General features: G+C 36.5%; 1 protein-coding gene across 2 annotated transcripts in view; it reads right to left on the reverse strand.

Moving 5' to 3' along the window:
* The window catches only part of SPAG17 (sperm associated antigen 17), a 95,790-nt gene that overhangs the window by 23,526 nt on the left and 44,267 nt on the right, over positions 1–27,997 (reverse strand). For both annotated transcript variants that reach the window (XM_038134760.1, XM_038134771.1), the window contains exons 18-33: positions 23,628–23,707; positions 21,909–21,991; positions 20,373–20,609; positions 19,026–19,137; positions 18,325–18,450; positions 16,220–16,333; positions 13,690–13,901; positions 10,934–11,054; positions 8,773–9,092; positions 6,258–6,396; positions 4,802–4,995; positions 4,355–4,490; positions 2,974–3,128; positions 2,384–2,560; positions 1,473–1,594; positions 1,176–1,306 (exon numbers count right to left, since the gene is read on the reverse strand). In XM_038134760.1, the coding sequence (XP_037990688.1) occupies positions 1,176–1,306; positions 1,473–1,594; positions 2,384–2,560; positions 2,974–3,128; positions 4,355–4,490; positions 4,802–4,995; positions 6,258–6,396; positions 8,773–9,092; positions 10,934–11,054; positions 13,690–13,901; positions 16,220–16,333; positions 18,325–18,450; positions 19,026–19,137; positions 20,373–20,609; positions 21,909–21,991; positions 23,628–23,707 (2,459 nt within the window). The remainder of the gene's footprint in view (positions 1–1,175; positions 1,307–1,472; positions 1,595–2,383; positions 2,561–2,973; positions 3,129–4,354; positions 4,491–4,801; positions 4,996–6,257; positions 6,397–8,772; positions 9,093–10,933; positions 11,055–13,689; positions 13,902–16,219; positions 16,334–18,324; positions 18,451–19,025; positions 19,138–20,372; positions 20,610–21,908; positions 21,992–23,627; positions 23,708–27,997) is intronic.

Raw genomic sequence — 27,997 nt, forward strand, 5'->3', positions numbered from 1 at the left:
TGGATTCCATTAGATATTATTTATTTGCATTGTTTGCATAAATTTTAATGTTCTTAAAAATATTTTTTCCAGCCCAACACAAAAATTACTTGATCTACTATGATCTATCCCACGGGTGACCTTCAAAATGGGTTTCACCACTGATGTACTTTGTCACAATGATGCAAAATTGTGAAGCCTTGCTGTAAAGGCAAATAGAGCCAGTATTGTGAAGGTGGAGCAGGAATTCTGGAAAATCAGATGTGTTACTATTACAAATGATTGCTGGTTGTAAGTAAATTTTCTTGACTGGGATTTTGACTAGGTATGTATGCTCTCCATCTTTCTGATCTTTTCATCTTCTGCATTTTTCTGGCTCCCTCCATGTCCCTTCTTTTTTTCTTTTTTTCCCATGGCAGAATGAATTCATTTGGTTTCTGCAATGGGGAACCAGTCATTTGTGTGAATAAAAGTACATTTAAAAATATGCCACACTTTGTTAGAGTAGTAAGTGGGAAAGCTGCTTTATGTCATATGCTTATGACATAAATCTATGAGAAATATGTCTTAGGACTTTATGGCTTGAAGCAAACTTAACTTATCATCCCTTCATATCCGGGGGAAACCAAACTTTCTTCTCTTTTAAAGGTATTTTTTAGCATCTACCTGTTACACCACAGTGTCTTTTATAGAAACACAGCATCTCCAACTACCTTTACAATGACAACCAACAATTCCAGGATGCAATTTCTTGCATTGCTACTACAAGGTGGTTGGTACCATGTAGTATTGGCTATTCCAGTAATGTTTTTTCAGCTTTTTAATATGTATCCTTTCCAACTGACAGCCTAAAGGTCAACATTAGGGCATCACTCTGCTCATTGCTACATCATTAATGAAGATGGTGATACATTCAATTTTTTAAATGATAAACACAAATAATATATTTTTTTTTGGCAATGAGTTTTATTTGTGTGACTGAGAGTGGATAAAGATATGCCATTTTTTTGTTCACTTATTCCTTAACAGTGTCCTTCAGTTAATTCTCTGCTTCCCAGAGTTCTTCCCCAAACTCCTCACTCCTAGAAGTGTGGATCCTTATTTAAAAGGGTAAAAACATTTCCTACCCAAATAAGAGTTTTGAAACTTTTCAGTTCTTTCTATTAGTAGTCTGTCAGAGAAAAAACATTTTCTACCTGGCTGTTCTTCTACAGGATCCTGCAAGACAGCAGTGGCAGGATCACTGCAAGCCTCAGCCATATACTTGAGTACATCCTTTGTTCGCAGGAGCTCCGTTCCAGAACCATCCGCAGAGATGATGAAAAACCTGCACAGCCAAACACACACATGAGGCTCTATCAAGAGAGCAGAACTCCAGTGTGATGACATCAAATGTGCAAATACAGAGTACTGAACAAAGGGAGCACAAATCCTGTAAACTACTGTGTAGTGAAGAAAAGCAAGCGTTAACCTATGAATGCAATGCAGTTTACCTGGGGACATGCTCATTATCAGTGATAGGTTTGTTAACATCATCTGCTGCTGAACTCCTGTCCTCCTTGTCATCAGAGTCAATGTTGGGAATGCACACATCTGTGCTGCCATCAGCCAGGACCTATAGCAGAAATTATGTGAAATTACTTGAGTTAAAAGATCCTTTTAAAACACTGACTTGCTGGTGAGCTTTAACATAACCTAGCCCAGTAAAAGAGACAGAAAAACACATTTCATGCTGAGCAAATGGAAACTCCCAGGAAAAACAAATAAAGAGGAAAACTGAAAAGACAGTAAAACTCCCAAAACATTTCTGAAAAGACATGGTGTATCATAAATACTAATATTACATGCTGATATTTAATAAATTCCCAAGGACTGTTACACAAAAATACTCACTCACTGGTCAAGCCAGGTAACTGCATACTCAAGACATACTCAAGATTGATGTATACCTACTGAGTGAACTTCTACAGTATTTTCCTTCTTGAAAATACTATGTGCTTATTAACTAATGTGACATTAACATATTCAAACAAGATAACTAACAATGACCTAAAAAGGAATAAGAATGCCTTTTTCAAGATACAGTTTAAATAAGGGTGGTTCAAAGGACAGTCCATGAATCTGACACACCTAGTTTTTAATCCTCACTTGCAGAGTTGATTATTTGCTATAGTACAAATCATGCTAATTAAAGGAACTTTAGAGGTGAGGTAAATTGTACACCATGTGTTCTGTTTCAATCTCTCTAAAGAGGGATAAACATAAAAAAAAGGATATCCATCACTTAGTCAAGAAGATATCAGAGACCTAGTTCTGGCTACTTTAAATATTACAAGGTTACAATTTGACCTTGAGAGAAGTTTATAATAGAATGCAGAAACTTGTTTTCTTCCATGTATTTTACCTTGAAAGTATTTCCTTCAGGATCCATCATCTCACAAATAGTGCTGGAAGTGTGTTTCATAATGTATCTCCCTGCTTGTTTCTTTTCTTCCTTGCTGCTGAAATCAAAAACTTCATGGCTATAAACTGCTGAGCAATCTTCATCAAAGAAAAGAAAGCCTCCCTTGCTGGGTAAAACCTATGACAGCAAAAAGGGAAGAGATTCAATCCTCAAAGGTGAAAAATTTAATTTAAAGGTACTGTGAAAATAAAGAACAGATACAAATCAAGAGGACAGATTCCAGACATTCAATACTGAATCATCCACTTCAGAGGAATCTAAGGGGGAGAAAGAAGGAAGATGAGGTTCAAGAGGTAGGCTGATCTGAGTCTCTGTGATATTTAACTTCAGGAAATTTAAGATTGTGATTTAAATATACTGTACATTTGTGAGTAAGTATCTAAACATTGGCAGAGTATGAAAGAGATAGAATAATAGGGATTAGTGAAGACTATAGAGAAGGGAGGTAATGAAGGTGACAGCTGCTAATGGCAGGGAACTTGGAACACAAAGATTAAATGTCACTGTCACAAACTAAAAATAATTCCCACCTGATATGTTCCCTGTGGCTTTGCTAGAATAGATGTCCCATCTCCAAAGATAGTACAACAGGTACCATCCTCACAATTTGTTATAACAGTAGCAAATTCAGGATTCTCTACTCGTGTACCTTGGACCTTCTTTGCAGTGGCTTCTGAGGGTTCATCTAAGAATTAATAGAGAACAATGAGACAGGAGCACAAGAATAATGGAAATGTCTTATGATTCAATTTGCTTTTTCTCTTATAGTTCTGGATCTTTATCTTTTCAGTGCAACACCTTCATAAACTTCGTAGCATCCTTTATCATATATTTTTATGCTATGCAAACAATAAGCAACCTTTGAAGTTCTGGACTGTGAATTCAATATAGGAAAATCCAACTGTAAAAAATATCTGTAACCATCTGTAGCTGGCCAGGAAAGTACACTATAATGTATCAAGTATGGTACTAAGCATAATGATCTAGATATTTGTAATATATAAGTTGGATCACTGAAATTCTCTGTGCCTGTAATACAAACTCTAAAATGTGAAGAAATTCCTATTCAGCAACATAAATCTTGGAAAAGAAATGAAAACAGTCATGTTAATCTGGGTATTGCCTTTCCATTGAAGAGATAGGTCAGTTCAAGGGATTTTGACTTTTGAAACCCCACAGGGAGATGTCCCTGAACATTTTCTGCTAACTCAATAATGGTCTTTTCCTACACTGTGTTTGAACAGTCCAGACACCCACACAGTAAATGTCCCCTTTATTTTAATTAAGGAGGACGGAACTTGTCTTGCAAATGAAGCATTCATACAGAATACAACACCACTCAATTTTTCATTCAAATTTTAATGCCACAACAACATATATATAATACAACAATGTTTGTATTCTGTATGAATGCTTCATTTTCATTCAAATTTTAATGCCACAACAACACAGACGACCTTTAGCCCCACTTATTTCAGGCAAATATAAGTTTCACTTTTCTTGGCAAGACATTTTCCACAGCCATATTCAGATATTCAGTATCTCCAAGGTTGGTGAGTCCATGGAATATAAGGATGCCTTGGTCCTTTCATACCTCTTCAGTTAAAACTCAAAGCAGATTCCTTGTTAGGGCAGGGGAGAGAGGGCGATGAACACACCAAAACTCTGGCACTGTGGTCTCAAGGTGATGGAGGACCATATAGGTATGAAAGAAGGAAATTTAATTACTTGCAACAGGATAATTTTTGTACTGAACATACTGCTGAAAGAAAGCAAACTAAGCCTAGACTTCACTAGTGGATCTGTTCCAGGCTACTGGTGTAAGCCACCTTTAGTATATATTTTGACAACTTTCTGCTTCATAAAATATGTCAAGTGCAAGAAAAGTAAGCGCTCCCCTTTAGATGTTACCTGTTTCCACACTACCCTCTGGTACTTCACATTTTTCATAAAAAGTTGTGATCCTGGTACCATCAGCATGGTCTACTACTCTGTTACCGCCTGGCTTCTCAACAATTATCACTTCATCTTCTCGTACAGTCATAATCTGAAAGAATGAAGGACTACTCATTTATATTGGCACTGTGATACCTCTGACATCAGCAACAACAATATAAGGGATCAGGACTGAAGCTCTAAAGAAGCTTGCCTACCACATTGTCATCTACTTGAGAGACAGAGGAACCACATTTTCTCCAAAATCTAAAGCTACTGCATTTCTAGCAGTGCAATAACACTGTTGTTATTGCAACAATAGGTTGTGACCTGTAGGAAGTTTTTAAAAAATAAATCCTACAATTTATGTGATGCTAGCCCTGTTTCTTAGCTCATAGACAGTAGCACCAAAACAGTCAATACCGTTCCATCAGCTGGGTTTGTGGCCTGATACATTAAGAGTGGCTTCAGATCCAATCTTGTGGCACCCTCTGTGCCCACTTGAATGCCTAATGGAGTTGTTGTTATCCAGGTTCCTGCCTTAGGTTGTGTAGAACTGGCCTTTTCAAACTCCTCAGACTTCTGTGATTGTAGTGATGTCTTGTCAGTGCCTTTTCCTGCAGAAACAAAAATTTCTGTATCAGACTTGATATTCTCTAAGGCAAAAGACAAAACCAGTGAAGTTCAGAGTTTGTGAACATTGCTTTTGACAGAATTGCAAAATTAACTATTTAACAGGCTAGAAGAAAATTACAACTCCTGCTACTCAAAGACATGATCCTGAACTAGCATGCTAATGCCACCAGTCCTATGGTGCATCAGAAGAAACGGATGAAGAACTTATTATGAAAGGCAATTGGAGAGATCTTATTAGGAATGTTATAGAGAACTCTTGTCTCCCATATTCAGGAAAAACAGACAAAATGTACGCAAAAGACAAGAGTGTAGTCCAGAGAGCAGGCTGAAAGACTTAGATCAAATATCTAGTAAAAAAGCACCCCCCAAAACAAAAAGAGATGAAAGTCTTTACTAGAAATTTGTCAAGAATAAGCAGAGGAAAAGAAAGGTGGGGAAAGTGAAAAAGTGATCATAAATAAAGGACAAGGAATAAAGGACATACACTGATCACAGATACTGAGAATTCATATTAGAAAACAATTTGTCAGAGTTGGTCTCATCTTTGCAGGTATCTAAAGGAATATCCTAAGAAAAAGGACTGGACTTGACTCAAAAAGTCTCTTTTTGAGACACTTTTCTCTTTGGCAGCAATTTTTATTCACCTATTTCACATAAATTTTATGTTAATACGACAGGTCAGAATTATTCTGTGTACTAAGTAATACTGACAGTGATCTTGGACTGCACTCTGAGGTATGAAGTAAACATTATTTGGTTCTTTCTCAGTCAAACAAAATACAGTAAAAATGGCTATATTACCACCAAGCACATGTCCATACAACCAATTGATAATGACCAATAGTAGGTGCCTTGGAATACATGGAGTGAGAAGGAAAAACATATCCTCTGTGAGAGAAGCATTTCTTAATACAAAGACTAAAAACTGTAAGACAAAAGTAAGGATTTAACAGTACTGTAGTTACAAGGATTTCTTTTAAAATACTTTGTGTTCACTCTGATACTGATAAAGTTCTTACACAACTTTTTACTAATTAGAGTCCTACCATGTTAGAAGAAAAATAAATTTGGAGTAGGAGAGAGATGATTTGCTATGAAGGTAACATAGCAGTGTGCAGCAGCTGAGTACAGATAAAATTGCATTTTCTCACTGTCAGAATTTTCAGACTAAAGAAATATGCTTTTTATTAAGTATCATCAGCTCTACTAACTTTATATCTGTCCAAAACACAAGAAATATTACCTTTCTTAGTGCTGGTCTCAGATAAAGGGTCTGAATCTGTTAAGGGTGTTTTCCTCCATATTTCATCTGGAATTGTAGGTGGTGGTAGGACAGGACCAGAATCAGGGCTATTACTCACTGTGCCATCAGCAAACAGAATCTACAGAAATCAAGGACATACTAGAGGTTAAAATAAATTCAAACACCTCTAGAAAGTCTGAAAAGAATGTGTCACAAATGCGATAGTCACTAGAATACTGCGGGTAATGAAGAAGAAAAAAGTAAAATCTCTCAGAATGAATACAAGAAATAAAGAAGCTATCTTGAAGAGAATTAATAGAACAGACTATTTCAGTTGAAAGGGACCTACAGTGATAACCTGGTCCAACTGCCTGACCACTTCAGGGCTGACCAAGTTAAAGCATCTTGTCAATGGCATTGATCAAATCTCTCTTAAACACTGACAACCTTAGGGCATCAACCACCTTTCCAGCAAGCCTGTTCCAGTGTCTGACCACTCTTCTGGTAAAGAAATGCTTCCCAATGTCCAGCCTGAACCTCCCTTAGTGCTCCTTTGAGCCATTTCCATGTGTCCTGTCAGTGGATTCCAGCGAGAAGGGATCAGCACCTCCCTCTGCACTTCCTCTGTCAGGGAGCTGCAGAGAGCAAGGAGCTTGACCCTCAGCATCTGTCTCTCCAAAGCAGACAAGCACAGAGCCCTCAGCCACTGCTCTCAGGATGCACCTACCAGCCCTTCCACCAGCTTTGCTGTTCTCTGGACTCACTGCAGGACCTTCCCACCCCTCTGAAGTGGCGGTGCCCAGAAATACTGCCAGCACTCCAGGTGAGGCTGCACCAGTGCTGAGCACAGTGGATGATCCCCCCTCTGTCCGGCTGTGCTCTGTGTTTGATGTCCCCAGGACACGGTTCCTGCCCTCTGGGCTGCCCGGGCACCCCCTGCTGACTCTCACTGAGCTGCTGCCCCCACTACCCCCAGGGCCCTCCCTGCAGGGCGCTCTGCAGACACTCCTAAACAGTTTGTACTTGTGCCTGGCATTACTCTGTCCCACGTGTAGGATACAATTTTGTTAAATTTCATCCCATTTGTCACTGCCAGAAGGAGTGCTATTTGCTGCAGTCCATGGATCTAATTAATGGGGACTCTTCTAATAATAAAAAGGCGTTATAAAAATAAATAGTAAAGATTATTCTTTGACTAAATGGTCATAGGTTAATGACTTTTTTTGGTAGCAGTGATAATGCATCTGTATTGACATATTGATCTGTACTGAAATATTCCACATGTCTAGGACTGCCATGAATTTTTTAGCCATCATGATAGTCAACATAAAGAAGTCTTGGTTACTCATCAAATTATATCTGGTTTCTGAGATCCATTACACTCATCTCTTGATATGCCTGTTCTCTATGTGTCAGATAAACTCTAGAATTACTCCAACCATCCCTAAATTAATTTATAAATACAGTACAATGTAGAAAAGAAATGGACAACATATAGAAACAACTCTTGAAATTGTTACTGTAAGGAATTATTTATTTCTTCTTTTTTGAATGCTTATCATATGCAATAAAATTCTGATGACTCATAGACATTAAGTTAATGCAAAGAAGGATGCACTCATAATCTGTATAAGCAAAGACTACTGTAAAATCATTTTAGGCACATAAGATCTAAATTTTTTTATCAGGAAACAGTATGTTGTGAATATATAGATATACAGCAAGAAATGAATACATTTCTCACGAATCCAGGCAAAATGTTTTAACATCTAGTGTGATGAATAAATGTAAAGAACTTACACTAGGTATTGTGGTCTACTTAGACAGGAAAAAGAAATTCAGGAAATAAGGAGTTATTTTGACAGATTCTGAGTCAAATTAGATGACTCTTCATCTGTTCACTAACTACATGTAGAGTCTTAGAGTTTAAAAAAAAAGTTGGTCATGGATTGATTATAATATTTGCAAAGATAGCCTATATCACCTAAACTGTAACAAAATTCAACACAACAAAAGCATGTGTAAAAAAAGCAGGTACTTAGGAATATACAGACTTTTCCCCTGAAAATTTAGGGTACGTAAATATGTCTGCAGAACTGAATAACAGCTCATGTCTTTTCTGGATCCCATATGAGTGTTTAAACTGAAAAAAATATATGAATGCTTTCATATTGCCAAAAATACTCAAAGCTGAACTAATCCACACTTCAGAAGCTTAAGTTTAGGAATGCAGTTCTCTGAACCATACTCAGCTATTTCCTAATCACAAAGCTGTCTAAAACCTTTTAGTGCCTGAAATTTCATTACTTAAATCTCCTTAAGTTCTGACTCTGAACAAAGCCAAGAGTACTTTAGTCTTGACATGGCTGCATAGTTCAATATTACTTAACTCCATCATCTACAAACCAGATGCTTCTCGATCTCAGTAGGCAAAAAGAAGTTTAAGGGTAATCACCTTCCCTTACAATGAACTGTACTAAATTGTACTGCTTGCAATGAATTCTACCAAATATACCTGGGTAGATCCATCCATCAGGTGCTTTATGACAGTTCCTTGACTAGTGATGACTCTTGACACCTCTTGCTCTCTTTGCCTCGCTGGAGGTGAATAAAGACGAGAGTTCTTTACCTTTTGGGGATAACTCTGTCTAACCAGAATTTCCAGAGTAGGCTGCTTAGCCTGTTCACTTTTGGTGTCTTCCTGCTTCATTTCACCTTCTGTAACCTGACGTTCCTCCTCTCCACTTGGCATAACCTCTTCCTTCTCTTCTTCATCTGCTTTGGCCTTACTTTCCTCTACCGTCTCTTTCTTTGCTTCAGTGGCAGTGGCTCCACCTTTCAAATCCGAAAGCAAACTTTGAATTACTTAGTACTGCACAGCCCACATTCAAACAGTGCTACACACCCACCATCACGGTGTCAACAGATGTGCAACTCTAGGTAAGACTAACCCTCTTTGGCTGAATCTGTAATCCACAGAGTAAAAGACCAACCCTAATTTCAGAGCAAAGCTCAAAACAGTCACCTACTCAGAAACTCTGCATCCTCTTGTGAAGGTGGTTGTCTTTCCAAATGAAAACAAGGGGAATTCGAAGATGGATTTCTTATGGATGCAAACATTTGGAAGACTTAACATCAAGTGAGAGGAATTCCCTAACTGCCCATAAAGGTGAAAAAAAAAAAAACCCAACTGAGTTTCATCAAGCTTGAATTTGTATAGAAACCCAAGTAATATATTCTGTCTGCTTGATCAAGTAAATTTCTTAGATTAAATGATGGCAGTGTTTTGAGTATGCTAAGGGGTATAATTATGGTAATTTTATTGAGAGACTCCACGTAAGTGTCTGTAATTGCTCTGTTCACCTCAACTCAGCATTTCAACTCATGCTTCTTGCCAAACTATGTATGTTTAAGAACACTCTCCATGTTCTTTACTTCATACCAGATTAATCAGAGCACATTTACTGAACTGTACAGATTTGTTGTACATAGATATTGAATGACATCTGTACATGGCTGTTTTTAGAACTAACTAGGTTAGTGACAACAAAATTCACATTTCTCTGCTTCAAAACCTAACAGCATGACTAAAAACCCCCAAGATTAACTACAGTTTAGAACATGCAAAGATGAACCTAACACTGATTTTCAAAAACACTGCAGAAAATAATTATTGCAGAATATTTGTCTGGCACAGAAGCTTTAAATTATCCATATACCCTCTCAGTCTTCTAAACGAAATCAAATTATAAAGGCAGAAAGGCTTATTCTGGGTGTTTTCTCTGTATGTACTGGATGGAATAAACCAAAGGACATTTGTGAAATACCTCCTGTTTGAAACTGATTGCATCTTTTAGAAAAGCAACAAAAAAACCCACTGATTGTAAAACAACCAGCAGCAGAGACTCCATCGCAGCCTTGGTTAGTTTTGTTGATCATTCCTACCATTTATGAGTGTAACATTTTTACCAAATGAGTATAACTTAAATCTAGTATAAAGTCCTAGTTTTCAGTTTCAAGCCCCTGAAAATTGTAATAACTTTGTATACTGTGTTTACAAGTTATCACCAAAATTCTGTTTTCTTGTACTTCCAGGCTGGCACCAGTCACTCCTTTGACCTTTTCTTTGGTACTTAAATGGAGTTCTCTGGTGAAATGAGCTCATTATAAGATATATCTTCTGACACTTTAATCATTCTTGCGATTCTTCCCCAAATCTTTCAAATTATTAACATTTTGTCTTGGGGGCTTAAGTACATGTGCTTTCAAAGGAAGTGCAGACACGAGTAATGCAACCATCTTCCTGCTATCACTCAAGATTCTTCAATATATATGTATTTATTTATTGAATTTGCTTGTTTTTCTTTAGTATTCCAATCTATGTGCATATTCAAATGATTATCCAACATGACTCCCAAGGGCTTTTTAGAGTTGCTACTTCCTTCCCCTCAATCTTTTATGTTCAATGACTTGTGATTCTAGATTTTATATTTCTTTGAATAAAATAATATTATTCATGTTGTAAATACTATGAAATAGACATTATTACAGACTTAGCATTCTGACATGTTAAAAACGTTAGAGTTACATCTAAACCCATCAATGAAGAAATCATTTTCTTCTGTAGTCTTAGCTTCTCTGAAATTCCTTACTTTGCAGTGTCTCAGAAAACTAACCTCGAAACCTTTCACCGAGGAAAGTTAATACAAGTCCATTGGGACAGGAGACATTCAAACTCGGAAAAGCAGGAGCATCTGACATCTCTTGTGTTTGGGGAGCCGGTTCTTGCATTTCTATCTACAGAATGAAAAATTATTTGAGTTCTAGTCCACATTTTAAAATAATAAAGAAAAAAATTAGAGTACAGTTTAGTCTGTACAGAATCAGTTTTAACAGTATTCTTTTCTTAGTATTATCTACCACTCATATTTAGCATTTTCAGAGTTTATGTATTCAGAAGTGGAAACATTGGTTATTTTCTTTGATTATGCTATCTTTCATTCACCTTGAAGAATCATCCCCTCAAAAACCTATGTAACAATGGACTATGCTATGCCAGTAGTCATAAGATTAAAAAAGTTTTGGGTTGCAGACATAGGTAACGTTCTCTCATAAGAGAGACCTTTTGCTGGTATTATCCCATATTCTTGCTTTTTAGGAATAGAAATATGGGGGGGTGGGGGAATGGCAGATATTTTGCCACCTCTTTTTCACCATAAAAGATGCTGAATATTTTACAGTTATTTTACATAATATTACTGGTAATTAAGGCTACTCTGAATACCCTAAGATTGTAGTCACAGCATCATGAGGTAGAAGTCACAGAATAGGGCAGAAGTAACCCTCAGTTGTCATCTACTTCTCCCTGTCTAATGGTAAAACAATAATCAAGTATAACTATACTGTTTGTGAAAAATTCTAATGTAACGTATTCTAAAAATTTCCAGGGCCAGAAGTTTCCTGGTAAACTGTTCCAGGGCTTTACCTTGCTTAGCCTTACTGACATTTTCCCAGAGATTGAATTGAATCACTACTGCAGAAAATTAGTTTACTTCTAAATACCTCTGATGATGCAAGCTCACATAATAGATGATGGTTATTTTTAGGTCTTTACAGAAGGATATTCTGTCTCTCAACTCAAGATCAAAGATACCCAAACAAATTATTTTAAATCTTTCCCACTTGTTAATTTTTCAAGACCTATAATCTTTTTTCATGCTTTCCTTAAAACTTTCAGTGTGGCTCATATTTTTCTTGCAGTGCAGTATCCACAACTGGACACAATGCTCCAACTGAGACTCTACCAGTCCTAAAAGAAAAATAACTTCACATATTTAGCAGACTATAGTCCTGTGTATTTACATCTCAGTGGTCTTTGCCATTCTCACAGGAAGATGGCATTGTTGACTTACGGATAGCTTCTGATCCATGATAACTCAGACCTTTCTCTATAGAAATGTTACTGACACAATTGTTATCCATTCTGTAGATATACCCTGATTATTGATATGTAATTGTAGAACCTCTTATTCCTACTGAATCGCATCCTATTTTACAGACCACGTCCATGTGAATTCGTCAAGTCTGATTTGGATTCTAATCCCATTCTCCAAAATACCTGCAGACTCACGCAGACAGGTGCTGTATGCACTAATATGGATACTCTCTATGCAAAGTAATTCCAAACCAAGTAGTTAAAAACCTTTTGGTTTAGAAGTCATCCTGACAGATTTTTAATTATAGGGCTATTTTTCTGTAGGGTTCATTTGTGTCATACAATTGCTGTATGTTATGCTGAGTGCTGTTTGGCAACACTACTTTCCATGATGAAATTAAGTAAGGAGCCCTTTTTGTGGATATGCACAGAATCTGTTTTGCAACAACAACCACAGTGTTATTTCAACCACGAGGTACTAAAAACTACTTCAGAACAGAAATTCAGAATCCGCTTTCCAAAGATTCATTCATACTTTCCACAGACCTGTACTATGATAGAAGTACTTCAGTTAAAGGCTAAAGTAACTTCCTCAAATTGCTGGTCCCTGGCTTGTTACCAGCTGGAAAGACCAAATTACAGAGCAAGATACTGCAAAACTGTCTTCACTAATTTGCTGGTTGGTTAGACTTTTGAATATGGGTTTTGGGAAGCCCAAAAAAATTCTACTTGTTTAAACTAAAAATTTAGCAGTTCTTGTAACTGAGATATTAATAATCATAGAATTGTTCAGGTTGGAAGGGACCTTAAAGATCGTCAAGATCCAATCCCCTTCCATGGACAGGGACAGTTTCTACTAGATCAGGGTGCTCCAAGTCCCCATCCAACCTGGCCTTGAACACTTCCAAGGATGGGGCATCCACAGCTTCTCTGGGCATCTGCTCCTGTGCCTCAATCACATTCACAGTAAAGAATTTATCCCTAATATTTAATCCTAATCTTTCACTTTAAAGCCATTTCCCCTTGTCCTGTCACTACAAGCTCTGGTAAAAAGTCCCCCTCCAGCTCTCTTGTAGCCTCATTTAGGTAGTGGAAGGCACGCTCTAAGGTCTTCCTTCAGCGTTCTCTTCTCCAGGCTGAACAACCCCAATGGTTTCAGTTTGTCTTTGCAGGGAAGGTGCTCCAGCCCCCTCATCACCTGCAGTGTAACTGCTGTAACTGTAAAGCCAAAATTGACAAAAGAATGTGGGCCATGGCAGACTCACAGCTTTACATCACGGAGCCATAAAGACTAAGTTCATTTTACAGCTGCCAATATGTACATATGAGAACAACTGAAAGAGTAAAACATATCCTTAAGAGTGTTACAAATTGTTAGGAATTTGTAAAGGCACAGATTCAAAGCCCCCTGAGAAGAATATATGTTCCCTTAACAGAAGTTCATTTCTTTGAATTTTTGTTTTGTTTCTTTGGATTGGATACTGTCTCTTCTCTCACCTTTTGTTCTTCTTTCTGTACCAGGTTATCAGGTGATGAAGGGGCTAATTTGTGACTTTTTCCTTTGGCAGAAGGTTTTCCTGATTTTCCTCTGTCAAACTTATCTTTTTTTCCTGGAGCTGGTGCAATAGGAGAAACTGTTGGAATTATCGTCGGAAGATGGACAGAAGGGATGTTCAGAATTCTTGCTAAGACAAGACCTGTTTCATCATCTAAGGAAGGGAAAAGCAAGATTTTCATAAATGTAGATGGCCACATTTTACTTTTTAAAAAGATTTTGTACATTGAATTTTACCTTAGAAATAACAACCTCAGTGGGGCAGTTTGTTACTTCAGATAGAGGGACTATACATATAAGAGTATTTAGAAAATCTTTCCACGAGTGGCAACTTATTAACCTAAAAGACATCTTGAAACTATTGCTTCCCGCAATAGTTGTCAGTTGGTTGTCACCTCAAAAATAAAAAAATACCATTTTAAAATTCCTCTTTACTTCTAGAATACTTAGAAGTGGAGACATTCTGAATCTAGTATCTGGTAAATGATCACTGTGTTCTGCTTTATCATGGACTGATCCAGCACAGACGGACTCTACAAATTATGTACTACATATGTCTATTTTGTTGCAATTCTTCAGAAAGATTCTAAATGATCTAGACTTGATAAGACTCTTGCAATTCTTCAAGCCAAGCATTAGGACAGCCTGCTAGGCATGTCAACAGGAAGCAATCATGTTGCCTTTCAAAAAAATTTCTTGAAAATAAAAGAAATACAAATTTACATTTTCTGTAATTATTTCGACTGACACTTCACTTTCATAGAAATTTCACCCATGCCTTTATTTTGGTTGCCCCCCAAAATAAGAACATGGTGTCTGAGGGTAACAATGGAAAAGAGTGGATTGTCAAGACTGAGATAAAGTGCCTTTAGAAATCTTGAGAGAGATGTAAAATTCCAGATACACACATTCACATGTCTAGGACTTGAAATTGTACTCTCATGATTTTGTCAAAATATAAAGAGCAAGTGCAGAGGTGCTATAGTATCCAGAATCAAAAGCCCTGCAGGTACTCAAGCAGTCCCAGATTCATAAAGAGACAAGGAAATTATTTCTAACATAAATGTAAGGTGATTGGAAATTAACCTTTGATAATGCCGGAGAAAACAAAGAATAATTAAAACTTGAAGAAATATTAACATCTGCTCCCCAAAAGAAAAAAAAGTTGCCTAAAGCTGAAAAACAACTTGAGACTTTTTGCCACTTTAGCTTCCCTAAAAGGAAGATTAAATAGATAAAGTATGAAAAACAGTAAGAAAATGTGAATTAGAGAGTTTCCAGAAAACTATTTCAGTATTGCAGGGAAAAAGGGTAATTTGCATACCATTTAACTGATCAGTGGAGAGAAACCGCAGATTTCATGGTATACCATTCATCATTCTGCATTAGGGATGGATGGCACATGAGAACCATCTAAGAGAGTATTTCTAGTCAGAATTATTCTGAGCGCTTGGAATACAAAGACCCATGGGAGTTTGGCATAAGCAATGATCATAGAAAAACTGCAAGCAATCAAAGAACACCAGTTAGCAGCACTCTAAAGCTCAACATGGCAAGGATTATTCTAATGCAGAATAGGATGATTATGGTGAATGTGAATAAACCTAAACATCACAGCTGACATGTAGGTGTTTAATCAGAAATGTCTCTCTTTTATGCCAAAATTCAAATTTTTGTAGGCCACTATTGTGAATGCTCTTTTGACCCAAGTCTAAACAGCCTATTTTTTAGTAATTAATTTGTAAAATATATTTGAACAATTAAAACTGAGTTGAATGGTTTACCACAGTCCACACAAAGATGCATTCAAATAAATGTTTTCATATTTTAAGAGCTGAAAAATGCTGGAATTATTTTCTGATCAGAGAAGGGTTTCACTTTTATTCATAAGATGGTTTCAGTGGCCTTTCAAACGTAACGGAAACAAAAAGCTCTTGGTAAAAGCAGATGCTGTTTTCACTGTGGTTTTCTGAAGCAATTGCTTCCAGTTGGTGAATGTGTTTATTGAAAGGCTGAGAGAAATCCCTCATTATGTCTGCACAACTGTAACCTAAAGTCCAACTCCTGAAGTAAAATGAAAGTTCCATAATCGCCTGTATAAGTTTACAAAAATATTATTTCTTGGAAAACCAAGAAGACTCCTCAGCAAATCACATTTTCTTTGGCTCAAATTAATTGGCTGATTTTGCTGGGCTACTTAATAACAATACTTGCACTGCTCTGTTTTCACAGTAAGCAGAAAAACTTGGAGACCTCCTTTCATTTTGAAAATTGAATCATAGAATATTCTTGACAATGTAATCTCATTTTGAGCCTTGCTGAAAATTCTCTACCATGTAGTAACAGCTGCTGAGAAAGGCAGAATTGCATGCAACACATTACTGGGTTAAGGAGTGTATGAATGGAAAAAAAAAAAAGGAAAAAAATTCCCCCTATGGTTCTCAAATATCCTCTTCTATTTGCTTACTTTACCTGCTGCCTCCCCTGTAGGTCCATAATAGCTCAGAGACAGCTGGATTCCATTTTCCAAGGTGGCTGAAAAAGATCCAAACTTGCCTACAGCTTTCTTTTTATTTTCCAATTCTTCTAAAAAAAAAAAAAAAGAATAATTAATTTTAAGGACAGCAACACGTATCAGATCCACCTGACCTGTAAACCAATGGCTGGTGTGAGAAGTGGAACCTCAGTGAGGATGACTAACCTAAATAGACTAAATAGAGCAGGGAAAACCAACATTCCATTCTTAGGGTACAATATAATAGTCAGTTTTGTGCAATACACCTGTGGTTTTTTATCCAGAAATAGCATTCTAATTAGTTAGCTGTGTAAAAACAGGTTTAATAGCAACAACTAATGTAAACTCTTATGGAATTTAAGCAGCAAAAGGACCCAGTTCTGGAGTTATGGATCCTTGTTTCTTGGCTGATAAGAGTGTTAAACTGCCCATTTCTATTGCATGTGGCCCATGCACTAATAAAAATCACTGTCCCTCACATGTTGTCACAGGGATGGAGCTGAACTTCAATTATCCCTGAGGGTCCCTTCCCTTCTCTCAGGATATTCTGTGATTCTATGTGTGTACTTTGAGGAGAAAGTAAAAGAAAGGACAAAAAAATTGTGAAATTAGATCCAAAGGCAGGTCTGGGATTTGTAAAAGTGGATCAGGAGTCAAACTCACACAGACGGGCAGATCAAGGTGTCATGTGATGAATATGTCATGTTGAAAACCACATGAACTAGGCAAGATACACCTCCCAGACACTGGGTCCTACCTTGTCTCTACTTCAGCTGCTGCTGCCTTAAAGAAATGTTCTATTGGTATGAGAAAAACTTAGGATTTCCCATATGGGGAACATATGGGAAATGTGTTAAAATGATGAGGAGCAGCAGAGAAGGTTACAAAAGCAGGTTAAGGCAGGCCAAGCTATCTCCCAAACTCATCAACATGGGACACATCCTGAGACCTTGTCTGCTCCTATTTCTTGTCTGTCATTGCAATGCTTATTGCTGAATACCACCTATAGGAAGATGTTGTGGAATTTTGACTGCTTTACACATTTACCATTGTACCATCCAGCCACAGTCAAGTATCAGAGTGGATTGATTCTTGTCTTCCCTACTGCCTTTCTATAAGGTGCTCCTGTTCACATGGGAGGAAAGCCTTGCACTTGTGTCCAGTGAATACAACTTGTCTCAGATACTCACACACTGGTGATGCCAGTACTGTCTGGCAGACCCCAGAATGATACAGGTCAGCTGTCAGAAGTGCAGACAAAAAAAAATCTTGTCTGTGGAAGGGATGCAAATTTTGTATTAAGACAACCTACAATTACATTGCTGGTAAGCCAAGGGGAGAAGCAAGAGCAGGATGTTTTCTAACACTGATGGAGATGAAAAGAGCTAATATGTATAAGTTATCTTTTTCCAATACTCTTCAGTTTGGCGACAGGAATTCCATAATGTTTTTGGCAAACATATACACCAATTATTACAAACTGTCTTCCTTCTTGGAAAAAGTCTCACCTGGGTTCAGAAAGGATTTGGATTCAATGCTTTCTGAGTATGAACCATATGTCAACCAATAGCAGAAGTGGCTGGATTGCAGAAAGCTCTGTTTTCAAAGCAAAGGTCTTGAGGATGCAATAATGCTATGGTCATCTGACCCACAAAAGGAGGTCCTCATCAAATGGGGAAACCTTCCCTTTCATTGTGACTTTGGTCACAATGGACAGGATTCAGTTTTCATCTTCTTGCACTTTCTCAGGCCATTTTAGGATCTGAACGAGTCCTCCACTAAAGAAGAAAACTATTTTCTTAAAGAATGGTGATTTTCTTGCTTTGGAAAAGAGACTGGTTTGCACATGTTGACCTGCACTGTGCTTCTACATCTTGCTAAGACCTCTCTATACAGTGCTAAAGTCACCAACTGGATTTTTACTTTATTTTATGGAACACTGACTTTTCTTACTCTCTGCCATTAGTAAGAATATATTTTCTGTTAGTTGGTAAGTTTTGCATCCAATTATTAAATACATAAAACTATTAATTCTTTATATCAGTGATATCAATCCACTGACCTGATCTAATTTGCTGTTCTTCATTAATTTCTTGCTCTTCAGCTTCTTTGAAGTTTTCCTTGGGGTCTGTGACATGAATGAAGAAATTGTGCTTGTCTTTCATTACTTTCATCTTTATCAAAGTTTCTGTAAAGCAATGGAATCGTATTAGTGCTTCTACAAGGCTTCAGGACTTATTTGCACCCAAATAAACAGTGTCCCTGTTACTTTTACTTTCTTTAAAAAAAAAAAGAAAATTGCTCATAACTGGACTGAATTATGTAGTAGAAAACCAAGGCAACAAAATTAAGGTTATCTGACTTTAGACTAAATATTAAAAAACTTCCTGATAATTAAATCTGAGAGTCTGCAGAAGACTCTGTGGCTTAGCTATATTGCATTTGACTGGAAAAATAATTTGAACATTCTGCAAATATCATTCATCAATTGCCATTGAACAAATAAATATGAATGGATTTTCCTGCATTTCTAGTTTTCTGGTACTTCATTTGTCTGTCAACTGTTAACATATTACAGGTAACTGTAAAGATTAGTGGTGATAGAGCCTAATATTGAATTTCTTTAACTGAATTTTTACTGTTGCGACATGAAAAAGCATTTATGGATAAAGAAATTATTTCATCAGTGAGCAATTATTTCATCAGTGAGAAATTATTTCATCAGTGAGTCAAACCAAAGCATAAAGAAAAAAAAATAATCACTTTTTACAAACTCTATCTTCTCTACTTGAATCTGTCCTCCATCGGATGGGAAAAGATACTGATTGGTTCCTGATACTTGAATTATATCCTCCCCTGTATTGTAGCCATGAAACTGGAAAAAAGAAGTTTTAAATTATCTGTAAATGAGAAAGGCAGTACACATGAAAGAGGTCAATGAAGGATAGATTATCAGGACTACACTGTACTGCACAACATCTTTTGCTTAGCAATTGAACTAATACAAAAAAAGCCTTGAGCAAATATCTAGCATGCTATAGTCATATCCAAATAATTCCCCCGTTGTTAAGTGAAGTAATTCATTATGTATGAAAACCATCATGGAAACTGAAGAACAGCAAGTAGACCGGTGGGTCAACATACAGTATGAGAGAAAGAGAAGTTCTGATCAAGTACAATGCCATGCGATCACATAAAGGGCAGGTAAAGATTCAGCTTTCTACCCTCTAGGTTTTGGAATTCAGATACTGTAAATCTAATTAGATTGCTATGCCTTCCAGAGTGCTACAAGATGGCAAAAATTACGTGACTGTATTCAAATAAGTTCAGACTGAAATGCCACCTATTTCGGAGTTTGAAGTCTGTACTTAAGCAATTTTAGAACTGAATTATATTGATGTGCGCAAGTTTTGGATGCAAGATAGACTCTACAAATATAAGACGGTGCAAACTGATGAAAAACTGTTTGAACAAAACTAGTGAAGAGCTCCTTCTGTTAGTACAACAGGGGAGCTGCTGTGTCCATTGGACTGTCTAGACATGAGTTCCCGGGATTGCTAGGGACATGAAGCACAATTACAGTTTAGATTTCATGTGCCTTAATCTCCAAAAGTGAGCTGAGCTCTACATTTCCTGTTGCACACATGGCAATGGAGTTTATGAAATATGGGAAAAATATGTATTTTAGATTAGGGCACTTCAAGAACATGAATTTTGAAAGAGGAAATGTAAGAAATTGTGATTTTCAGTGTAGGCAGTCAAAATTTCAACTAGGTCTAGTAGTTCCTTGCTGTGGAAGATGGGACAACTTCTTATGTTCCCTTTTCCTGTCCTCTCCCACAAAAATCTCAACATGATCAACTTACATTTGCTTTCATGTCATATTACACTAAAAAAAAAAATCTGGTGTAAGATAATCTTGAACATCAAGAATTGCTTTTTAAAACTTTTAGAAAAGGATCTGCTGCTAAAACAACAGAGGTAACGAGACCCAGTTAGGCTTAATTTGCCCTGAACTCAAATTTCACAATAGATAATAGCTCTGCTGTAATCTTGACTCTGTATATAGATAACACTTATCTAATGTGGTATAATAATACAACTCCTTACCTCATAAACTTTTTCAGAACATGGTTCTGGAATGCTATGATCCTCCTCAAGTTCAGTGGCTTTTACTGACTCATTTTGATACTTCTCTTCAGAAGGTCTTCTGTTTGATTCTTTACTTCCTTTACCTTTTATATCCTGGCTTTTCTTTCTACTTTGCGAATTTTCTTCCTTTTCTTGTTCTTCCTCCTTTTCTTTTTTTTCTTCCTCTTGTAATTGGTCCTGCTCAATCTTCCAAGCCTATGTTCAACATTAGGAATTAAACAGACTGTGTTTATCTTTGTTCTACAAGATATTTCATATGCACATGCTGAAAAGAGTAGAAACAAACAAAACCAAAGGAATCAAAGTTCTAAGCTAAGACACATTTCCAAATGTGTCAAAAGTCTCACAATATTACACACCAAATTTTGGATAAAATTAGTGATTCATTCAATCTACAACAGCAGTCATTGTTGACCACAGGAGATGAATCAGATGATTATTCTTGTCTTACACAATCAGTCACAGGAGAATGTTTTTGTTAAATACTTTTCCACAATGTTTACCACCAAACCACAATGCATCATTGGTATTGGTTTATTCCCCAAATGCAACTGTGAGATATATATATTTTTTTTTTTTTTACTGAAAGAGGAATGATGTGTCAATTCCAAAATTATCAGCTTGCATCAGGAAGACATTTGAGATTTTCTGGAGTATTTAGGATTTTTGTAGCACTTTATAGTCTAAACATATTAAAGGAGAAGCGTTTGTGGGGAAGAAATGGCAAGCATTGAGAGTTACAAATCAGGAATTAGCCTAGATTGAGCTGTGACAGTTAACCTCATTTCCTATTTACATTCCCTTTCAGGACTTGAATTGCACAGCATTGTACACTGTGAGGAAGATGAGACATAATAACATAACGTGTCTGTGAGGAGTCAAAAAAAGCAGGAGAATACAATATCAATAAAACTAGATTTGAGCAGATTAATGGATAGTACCAATGCTAAGACCAAAATAACTGTGTGCTTAATCCCTACCTCAGCCAGAAATTTACTGTGTAAAGCTGGGTGAGTCAATTAATCTGTAGTGAATGGTCATGGATCCATCTATAAAATGGGATTCTCTGACATAAGGGAACTCTGAGGTACCATATTAACATTCCCTAATTTCAAAGAGCTGTAGACAGTGAAAGTACATTTGGACACACAAGTATTTCCATGAATCTGGATCTTATCTTTTCATACCTTTAAAATCAGAAAACTTCAGTAAATAGTAGGATATTATTCATAGCATTCACTTCCTAGTACTGCAACTATAAATTACTTTGGAATGCATAGTCTAACTCCAAATAGTCTTCTCTTAAGAAAACAACATAACATGACTCACAACCATTAAGGAATAAATTAAAGAAAATAACATATACAAAAAATAACTAAGAGCAGAAAAAGTAAGAGGTCTCAGTCAAGCTTATGTACAGAACAGAGGCTTACCTTCCTAAGAAAGCAGTGCTACCTAGTCCATTTCAGAAACATAAATATTTTTTTGCCTCACCTTTAGAGAATCTTCTCTGATAATGGGACTTTCTTCATTCTTGGATTGAGACTCAATTATATTCTCAGGTTCGGTTGTGCTGCCTTTTAAAAGTGAAAGGGAGAATAAGCAAGGCTATAAACACAGGAAAATAGAGTAATTTTTTAAAATGGGGGGAAAAAGATGTGCAAGTAAATAAAAATGTATATTTAAAAATAGGGAAAGCATAATAGTACAATAAAACAAACCTTAAATATATTTGGAAATAAAACAGAAAGTCTGTTTAGGTTAAAAGAAACTTGATTCTCGTAACTGCCGACCAAATACACTAAATAATATATCAACAATGTGTGTAAACACTGGCTATCTGCTTCTTTTTATTGAAGGCTTTGCTCTGGCAGTGTTTGTTTTTAACTGAGCCAGAACAAGCTCAATATCAGAGTCACAGACATTGCAACCTTTCAGGACAAAAAATCCCAAATAAATGCTATCTGAATCTTCAAACCTTCAGTAAAGGAACACTCACCATATCCTTTATTTACTATTACAGCTTTATAGCATTTATGACTTATGAAAAGAGTACCTTCTATAAGTGTAGTTTTATACTATGCTTGGATACCCCATATTTACCTTCTAGAAAACGTCACTTAAACTCAATTAAATTAAGACTATCAGAAACTTCTAGTTAAATTACTGTCTATGATAAAGTAGAAATTGCAGTGTCAGTGAAATTGAAAACACCTAAGAACACTGTTGCCCATCTGTGTGTTCCAGCTAGAGGTGATAATGTCCTTTCAACAAGTACTCTATGAATCACAACTGTCATGAAGCACCACATGGGCAAGATTCAGTCTAGCTCCTGTGACAGCTAGATATGTACAAATTATGATTTAGTAGTCATAACTGTACTTTAAGCTTCCAAACTATAATCAGAGGTGTTAACTGAGTTGAGGAGTAATGTTTCTATTTTTGTAAATGCTAACTGCTAGTCCTGGGAGGCTTCAAAGTGCATTCTCAAGAAAGGTAAGAAAGCAAAGGTTAAGGATAAACAAATCATTGTTAATACCATTTAAATATACAAGTAGACAATTTTGACAGAAGTTCTTTTTTGTCAATAGGGGTTTTCAGATTCTGCTGCCTGCTGAACAGTTATTGTATGAACTGTTTACAATTTACACTACCCAAAATGCTGCTTGTAATTCAAGTTTGCTCTGCAGTCTTGTCAATTCAAGTTTCCAGTTTTAGCTTCCAGCCCACAGCTTCTGACTTCCAGCTTTTATCCTGCCCTTTAAAAAGGAATTTTCCTGAACCATGCTGCCAGCTTTGACTACTGTTCACCTCTTCGTATGTTCCGTCATCTGAACAGATACATTTTTGTATATAACCCTTAATCTCATTAGATAAGCACAATTATTGAAAATGTAAATTGATACTAAAGCTGTCAGTTTTCAGAACAGAGAAAGATGCAGAATATATAAATATATACACTTAATTCAAAAACATATTTATGCCTATATAGATGTCAAAACAGTGTCATCCTATGAAAAAACATATGCAATTCTGCTCTGAAAAAATCTGTGTCTCAGCACTTAAAAGTGAAAAATATATTTCCTAGAATACAATAAAAAGATACCCACTTTTGGCTTTCTTAGTGAAGCCAGCTCTTTTGACAGCACTGGCAGATGGTCCTAGAGGGCCTTCTGCCATGGCTTTTTCCAATTTAAAAGACTATTTCCTTACCCATCTTCTCTTTTTGGTATTTAGCTTCTTCCCCTTTCACCCAGTCTTCAATTAAGTTGGCCACCAGCTCAAGATAGCTCCTGAAAAGCAGAATATCTCTCTATATAACATAATATGGTATTCACTAATATGATTTCAAGTCAAACAAGATCACTTGGCTTCTCAGTTTCTTATACAAGTATTATTCTATAATCTTTGAGACAAGACTTGTATTTGAAAGGATTTCTCCCAGTTTTTACAGGAACAAGTACTTTTGCTTGTTTGGTATTTGCTTAGTACATGTTACAATTGGAATTCTGGTTATCCTTTCTGAAGAAATGTAAGAAACTTGTCTGCCAAAGAACACCTGCTAAAGAAAAATCCAGGAAATCAGAAAACTTCAAGACATTCAGTTCCAAAAGGTTCAGACTCATTGTCATCCTCACTGTTTTACCACTGAATAACTTATTTGCTTAGCTGTTTTTGATTGATGTTGATTTTTAAAATATGCTTTACTTGTTTATTCAGAAACTGAAGTACTATTGTATATGATGTGAGCTCTTCTTTACGGGTGTGACAAGAAAGGTGTTTGGAAATTGTAATCCAAATCAAGATGAGAGAATCAGTGTACCACAACCTGCCATGAATTAAGACTATTCACAAATCACAATTAAGTTGAAGTGAGAATGGAAAGACAAACTGATCTAGATGCTCCTGGCATCTGTAGTTGTACTTCCAAAGGTGTCTGAAATGACTGCTAAAGTAGCTTACTGTGAACAACTGCTTTCAATAAAGGAGGAAACCTGGGAATCTTATATGCAATGACTACTCAACCCCTCATTCAGAGTTTATCACATTTCTTGAAAGTAAAATTCTTTATATGTGCAAAATCAAAAGGAGCTTTTGAAGAATGCATCAGATTCAGTTGCTGAGTATATATAATATCTTCATGATATTTTGTATTTTCAAGTTCAAGAAGATTCAATTGTATTCAAAAACTCTATGTGGAGTAAAGGCATTGGGGTATGAACACGCTGACAATACAATCAATTCTTGACCTCATATCAGTTTTAAAGTTCTTATTGCAGCAGTCTGTTCAAAAGAATTAATCTGTAGGTCATGTACACAGGCTGGAATACACAGTTCAGGTACAGCTTCAAGATATACAAGACTCCCCCAACTTCTGCTATGTAGGTGGAGTCTGCTTTGGGAAACTTGCATGGAGAAACTGTTGATCATATATATATATACTCAGTAGGGAGAAGATTATTCTGTTTGTATCTGAAGAAAAGTGCACAAGCTATAAAAACCTATGGTGTTGAAAACAAAAGGCAGAACTAGTCTGGAACATAGAGTTGCCAGTACTGGAATAACTTGAAGATGAATATATGTTATAAATAAAAAAGAAACTATTCGTGTGGAAAATATTTTAGGCCAATGAAACAGTCATTCAAAGTCTAAAATACACATTCTATTAATATGTATTCTGATGTCACTACTGCCAAAGTCTGACTCAGAAGCATTTCTCAGAAAGGATTATTCTTTTCCAGTAACTTGTGTAATGTGTTTACTATGAAACTATAAACAAATGTCATTAAGATTAAGTTTGAGCAAAATAATGGTTTTGATAATGCCTGAATTCATTTGGTTTCCTGATAGAGCAACCACTTATTCTAACCAGAATTAATATGTTTAATATACACGCTTATCATTGGAGGTACCTTTGGATTCCCTTACTCAGTGGCACCCATTAGATTTCACATGCAGCTTCCTGTTGCCTACCCTTTTAACAGCATAATTTCTGAATTTTTGGATCTTCTACATGAACTACAGAACCCGATATCCATAAAGAAGAAGGAAGGCAACTGGGATCTGCAGGAGCAAAAGCTGCTGCAACATCAGAAATTTTATTTCCTCTTTGCATGAGAATTTGCTGTAACAGGGCTCGCTGTAATCAAAATGAAATTATTCTGTGATTCTGTAACAAACTGATTAGCAGATAAGAGATTTATATTCCAGACAGTAACTATGAGCTGTCACTCTACAAAGATGGTCTGCAGTCTGTAAGCCACTGCAATAAAGAAGTAACAAGTGAACACAGATAGAGAACTCTTAGAGACATTTTCAAGCTCTGCATCTATTGTGCATTTGTAACTCTTCTGTGATGAAAGTTCACAGAGCTTCACAGTTCTTCAAGCTATACCAAAAATTAGAATGATAGCAATTTTAATAAAATAAAAATCAGTAAATTGTTACTAAACTCATCAGGAGTCACTTATTTCATACAAAGGTAAAAAGAAGTAATACTACTCCTAATTAAAAAGTAGAGTTTGTGCCCATTTCTGGCAACTCAGCAGGATCTGGAAGCTAACTGCAGGCAATAGCCTGAAGCACTCCAGGTATTTAATGAGGGTCTTCCACAGAAGTGTTATGTTGCTTGGAAACACATACTAGCAAATATTTATGATACTTTGTCTGGAAATCGGAAATGATCTTTAGCAATGAGGGCTGAATAAAGACTGAAAATGTGCTGATAATTTTGCAGAGTATAGGCATGTATCAGTGACACATAACAGAAACAAAAGAGGACCTACAGCTCTTCAAAAATTCCAAGTAGCATACATAGCAGTGATGTTGAATATGTCTAGGAAACAAGAGCAAAGCCAAACCATCTTGTCAGCGTTCATTCCACTTTCTTACAGAACTCCTTGCTGCTTTGAAATAGAACCTGGTGAAATGTCACTGGATAAAGCAGGCATGCCCGATGCAGAAGTTATCTTTAATATCTAAGCCTTGTTTCCAGGGGATGTGGAAGAGTAAGAAGTAGAAAGCACACAGTTATTTCATCCTCAAACGAATTATAATGCAGATAAAATGCATAATTTCTCCTTGAGATGCAAAATTAGCAGCTTTTCTTTTGCAGGTATCAAGAGCCTTTCCCATCTCTGAGTTGGTCTTGATCTATTTCAATGAATGCCCTTTCAAGGTGACCAGCCAAGGTCAGGTTTTACAACCCCAGAGATGAACAGTGTCTGTTTCAGAGACAAATGCTTCCTGAGGAAGTCTGGTACCTCTCTCGGCTTCTACAGCACTCATATACTCTTGGCATAAGGCATTACTTAGCGTATGCAAACACCAGGTGACACATTAGATGTTTTGGGGGTGTGTGAGGTGCTCTCTGGTGTTTGGTCCAAACGTGTATGGGTCTCATGTCATACGTGTCAACTCTGCCCAGAAACCCCAAATACACCAGGCAGCTGTTTTGTGGCACCAACTGTTTATGTTTAGGAAACTTAAATTAGGCAGCTAAAGTCCAGTGTTACAAAGAAGTGTAAGAACTACTGGCAAAGTAAAGAGCTCTGGGTGTTAACAGACTCCTCTTTGACAGCCCTTGAGACCACTGACCCCATGCTTGGGTCTGTCTGAATGCAAGACCCAGCTTTACCTGAACATACCATCTTTCACTGATCTTTTGGGGAAGATTTTAGTTGCTATTTAAATGCAAAACCACTGACAAGACATTTAGTGGATCTGCCCAACAAACAGCCAGCATTTTTTCCAGGGAACTTTGAATTTCTGCTCGTAAATATCTTATGGCTCTGGTCCTATTCACTGCTAATCACAACAGCCTGTTTTCAGGGCAAATAATTTAAGTCCAAATGCCTGGAAAGCTGAGATGGACCTACACAGAGTTCCTTGACTGAGAGCAAAGATACAAAATACAATACAAAATACAGCTTCAGGAAGGCACATTTTCCCTATTTAGTATTCAAACCTGTTCAAATATATGCAGGTGTCAACAGAAGTTTATTATAAAAATTCCCATAATATGATAAATGAGGCACTACACTCAGAAAAGCATACCTGCAGACAAATGGGGGTGAGGTATTTTTACACTGGGTAATTAGTTTGAAATTTTATTTGATAAATCTAATTAATCCATAGAGCACCAGAGTGACATAGTAAAAGATACCTCAGCTGTCTCTCCATGGCATTTTAACATTTTTTCATATCAGTACATGGGCAGTTATTCTATTTTCAGTCAATTATTTGGAATAGTAGTTGCATCTACATCGTCATTTATATCACTGCTTCAGTGCAAAAATGTGTTCCATAATAAATAGGTCCACTATCAAAAGATCTAATAGTGGACATATAAACCACTTGCACACTTCTAACCGGTGAGCAGGTATTGATAAGAAATTAAGAAGAATGTGTTATTCTGTGGAAAAAAAATCTAATATTAACAAAGGGATTTGAACTTTTCTCAAAAATATTTCCTACTAAATCACTCAATTTATGTATATATAGTAGAAAAACCTGGTAAGTATATACTTACACAGAATTATAATTTCAACATTCTTCACCTGAAATGTCCTACAATTTTTTGC

This window comes from Motacilla alba, chromosome 1 (genome assembly GCF_015832195.1).
Source record: "Motacilla alba alba isolate MOTALB_02 chromosome 1, Motacilla_alba_V1.0_pri, whole genome shotgun sequence".
NCBI lineage: Eukaryota > Metazoa > Chordata > Aves > Passeriformes > Motacillidae > Motacilla > Motacilla alba.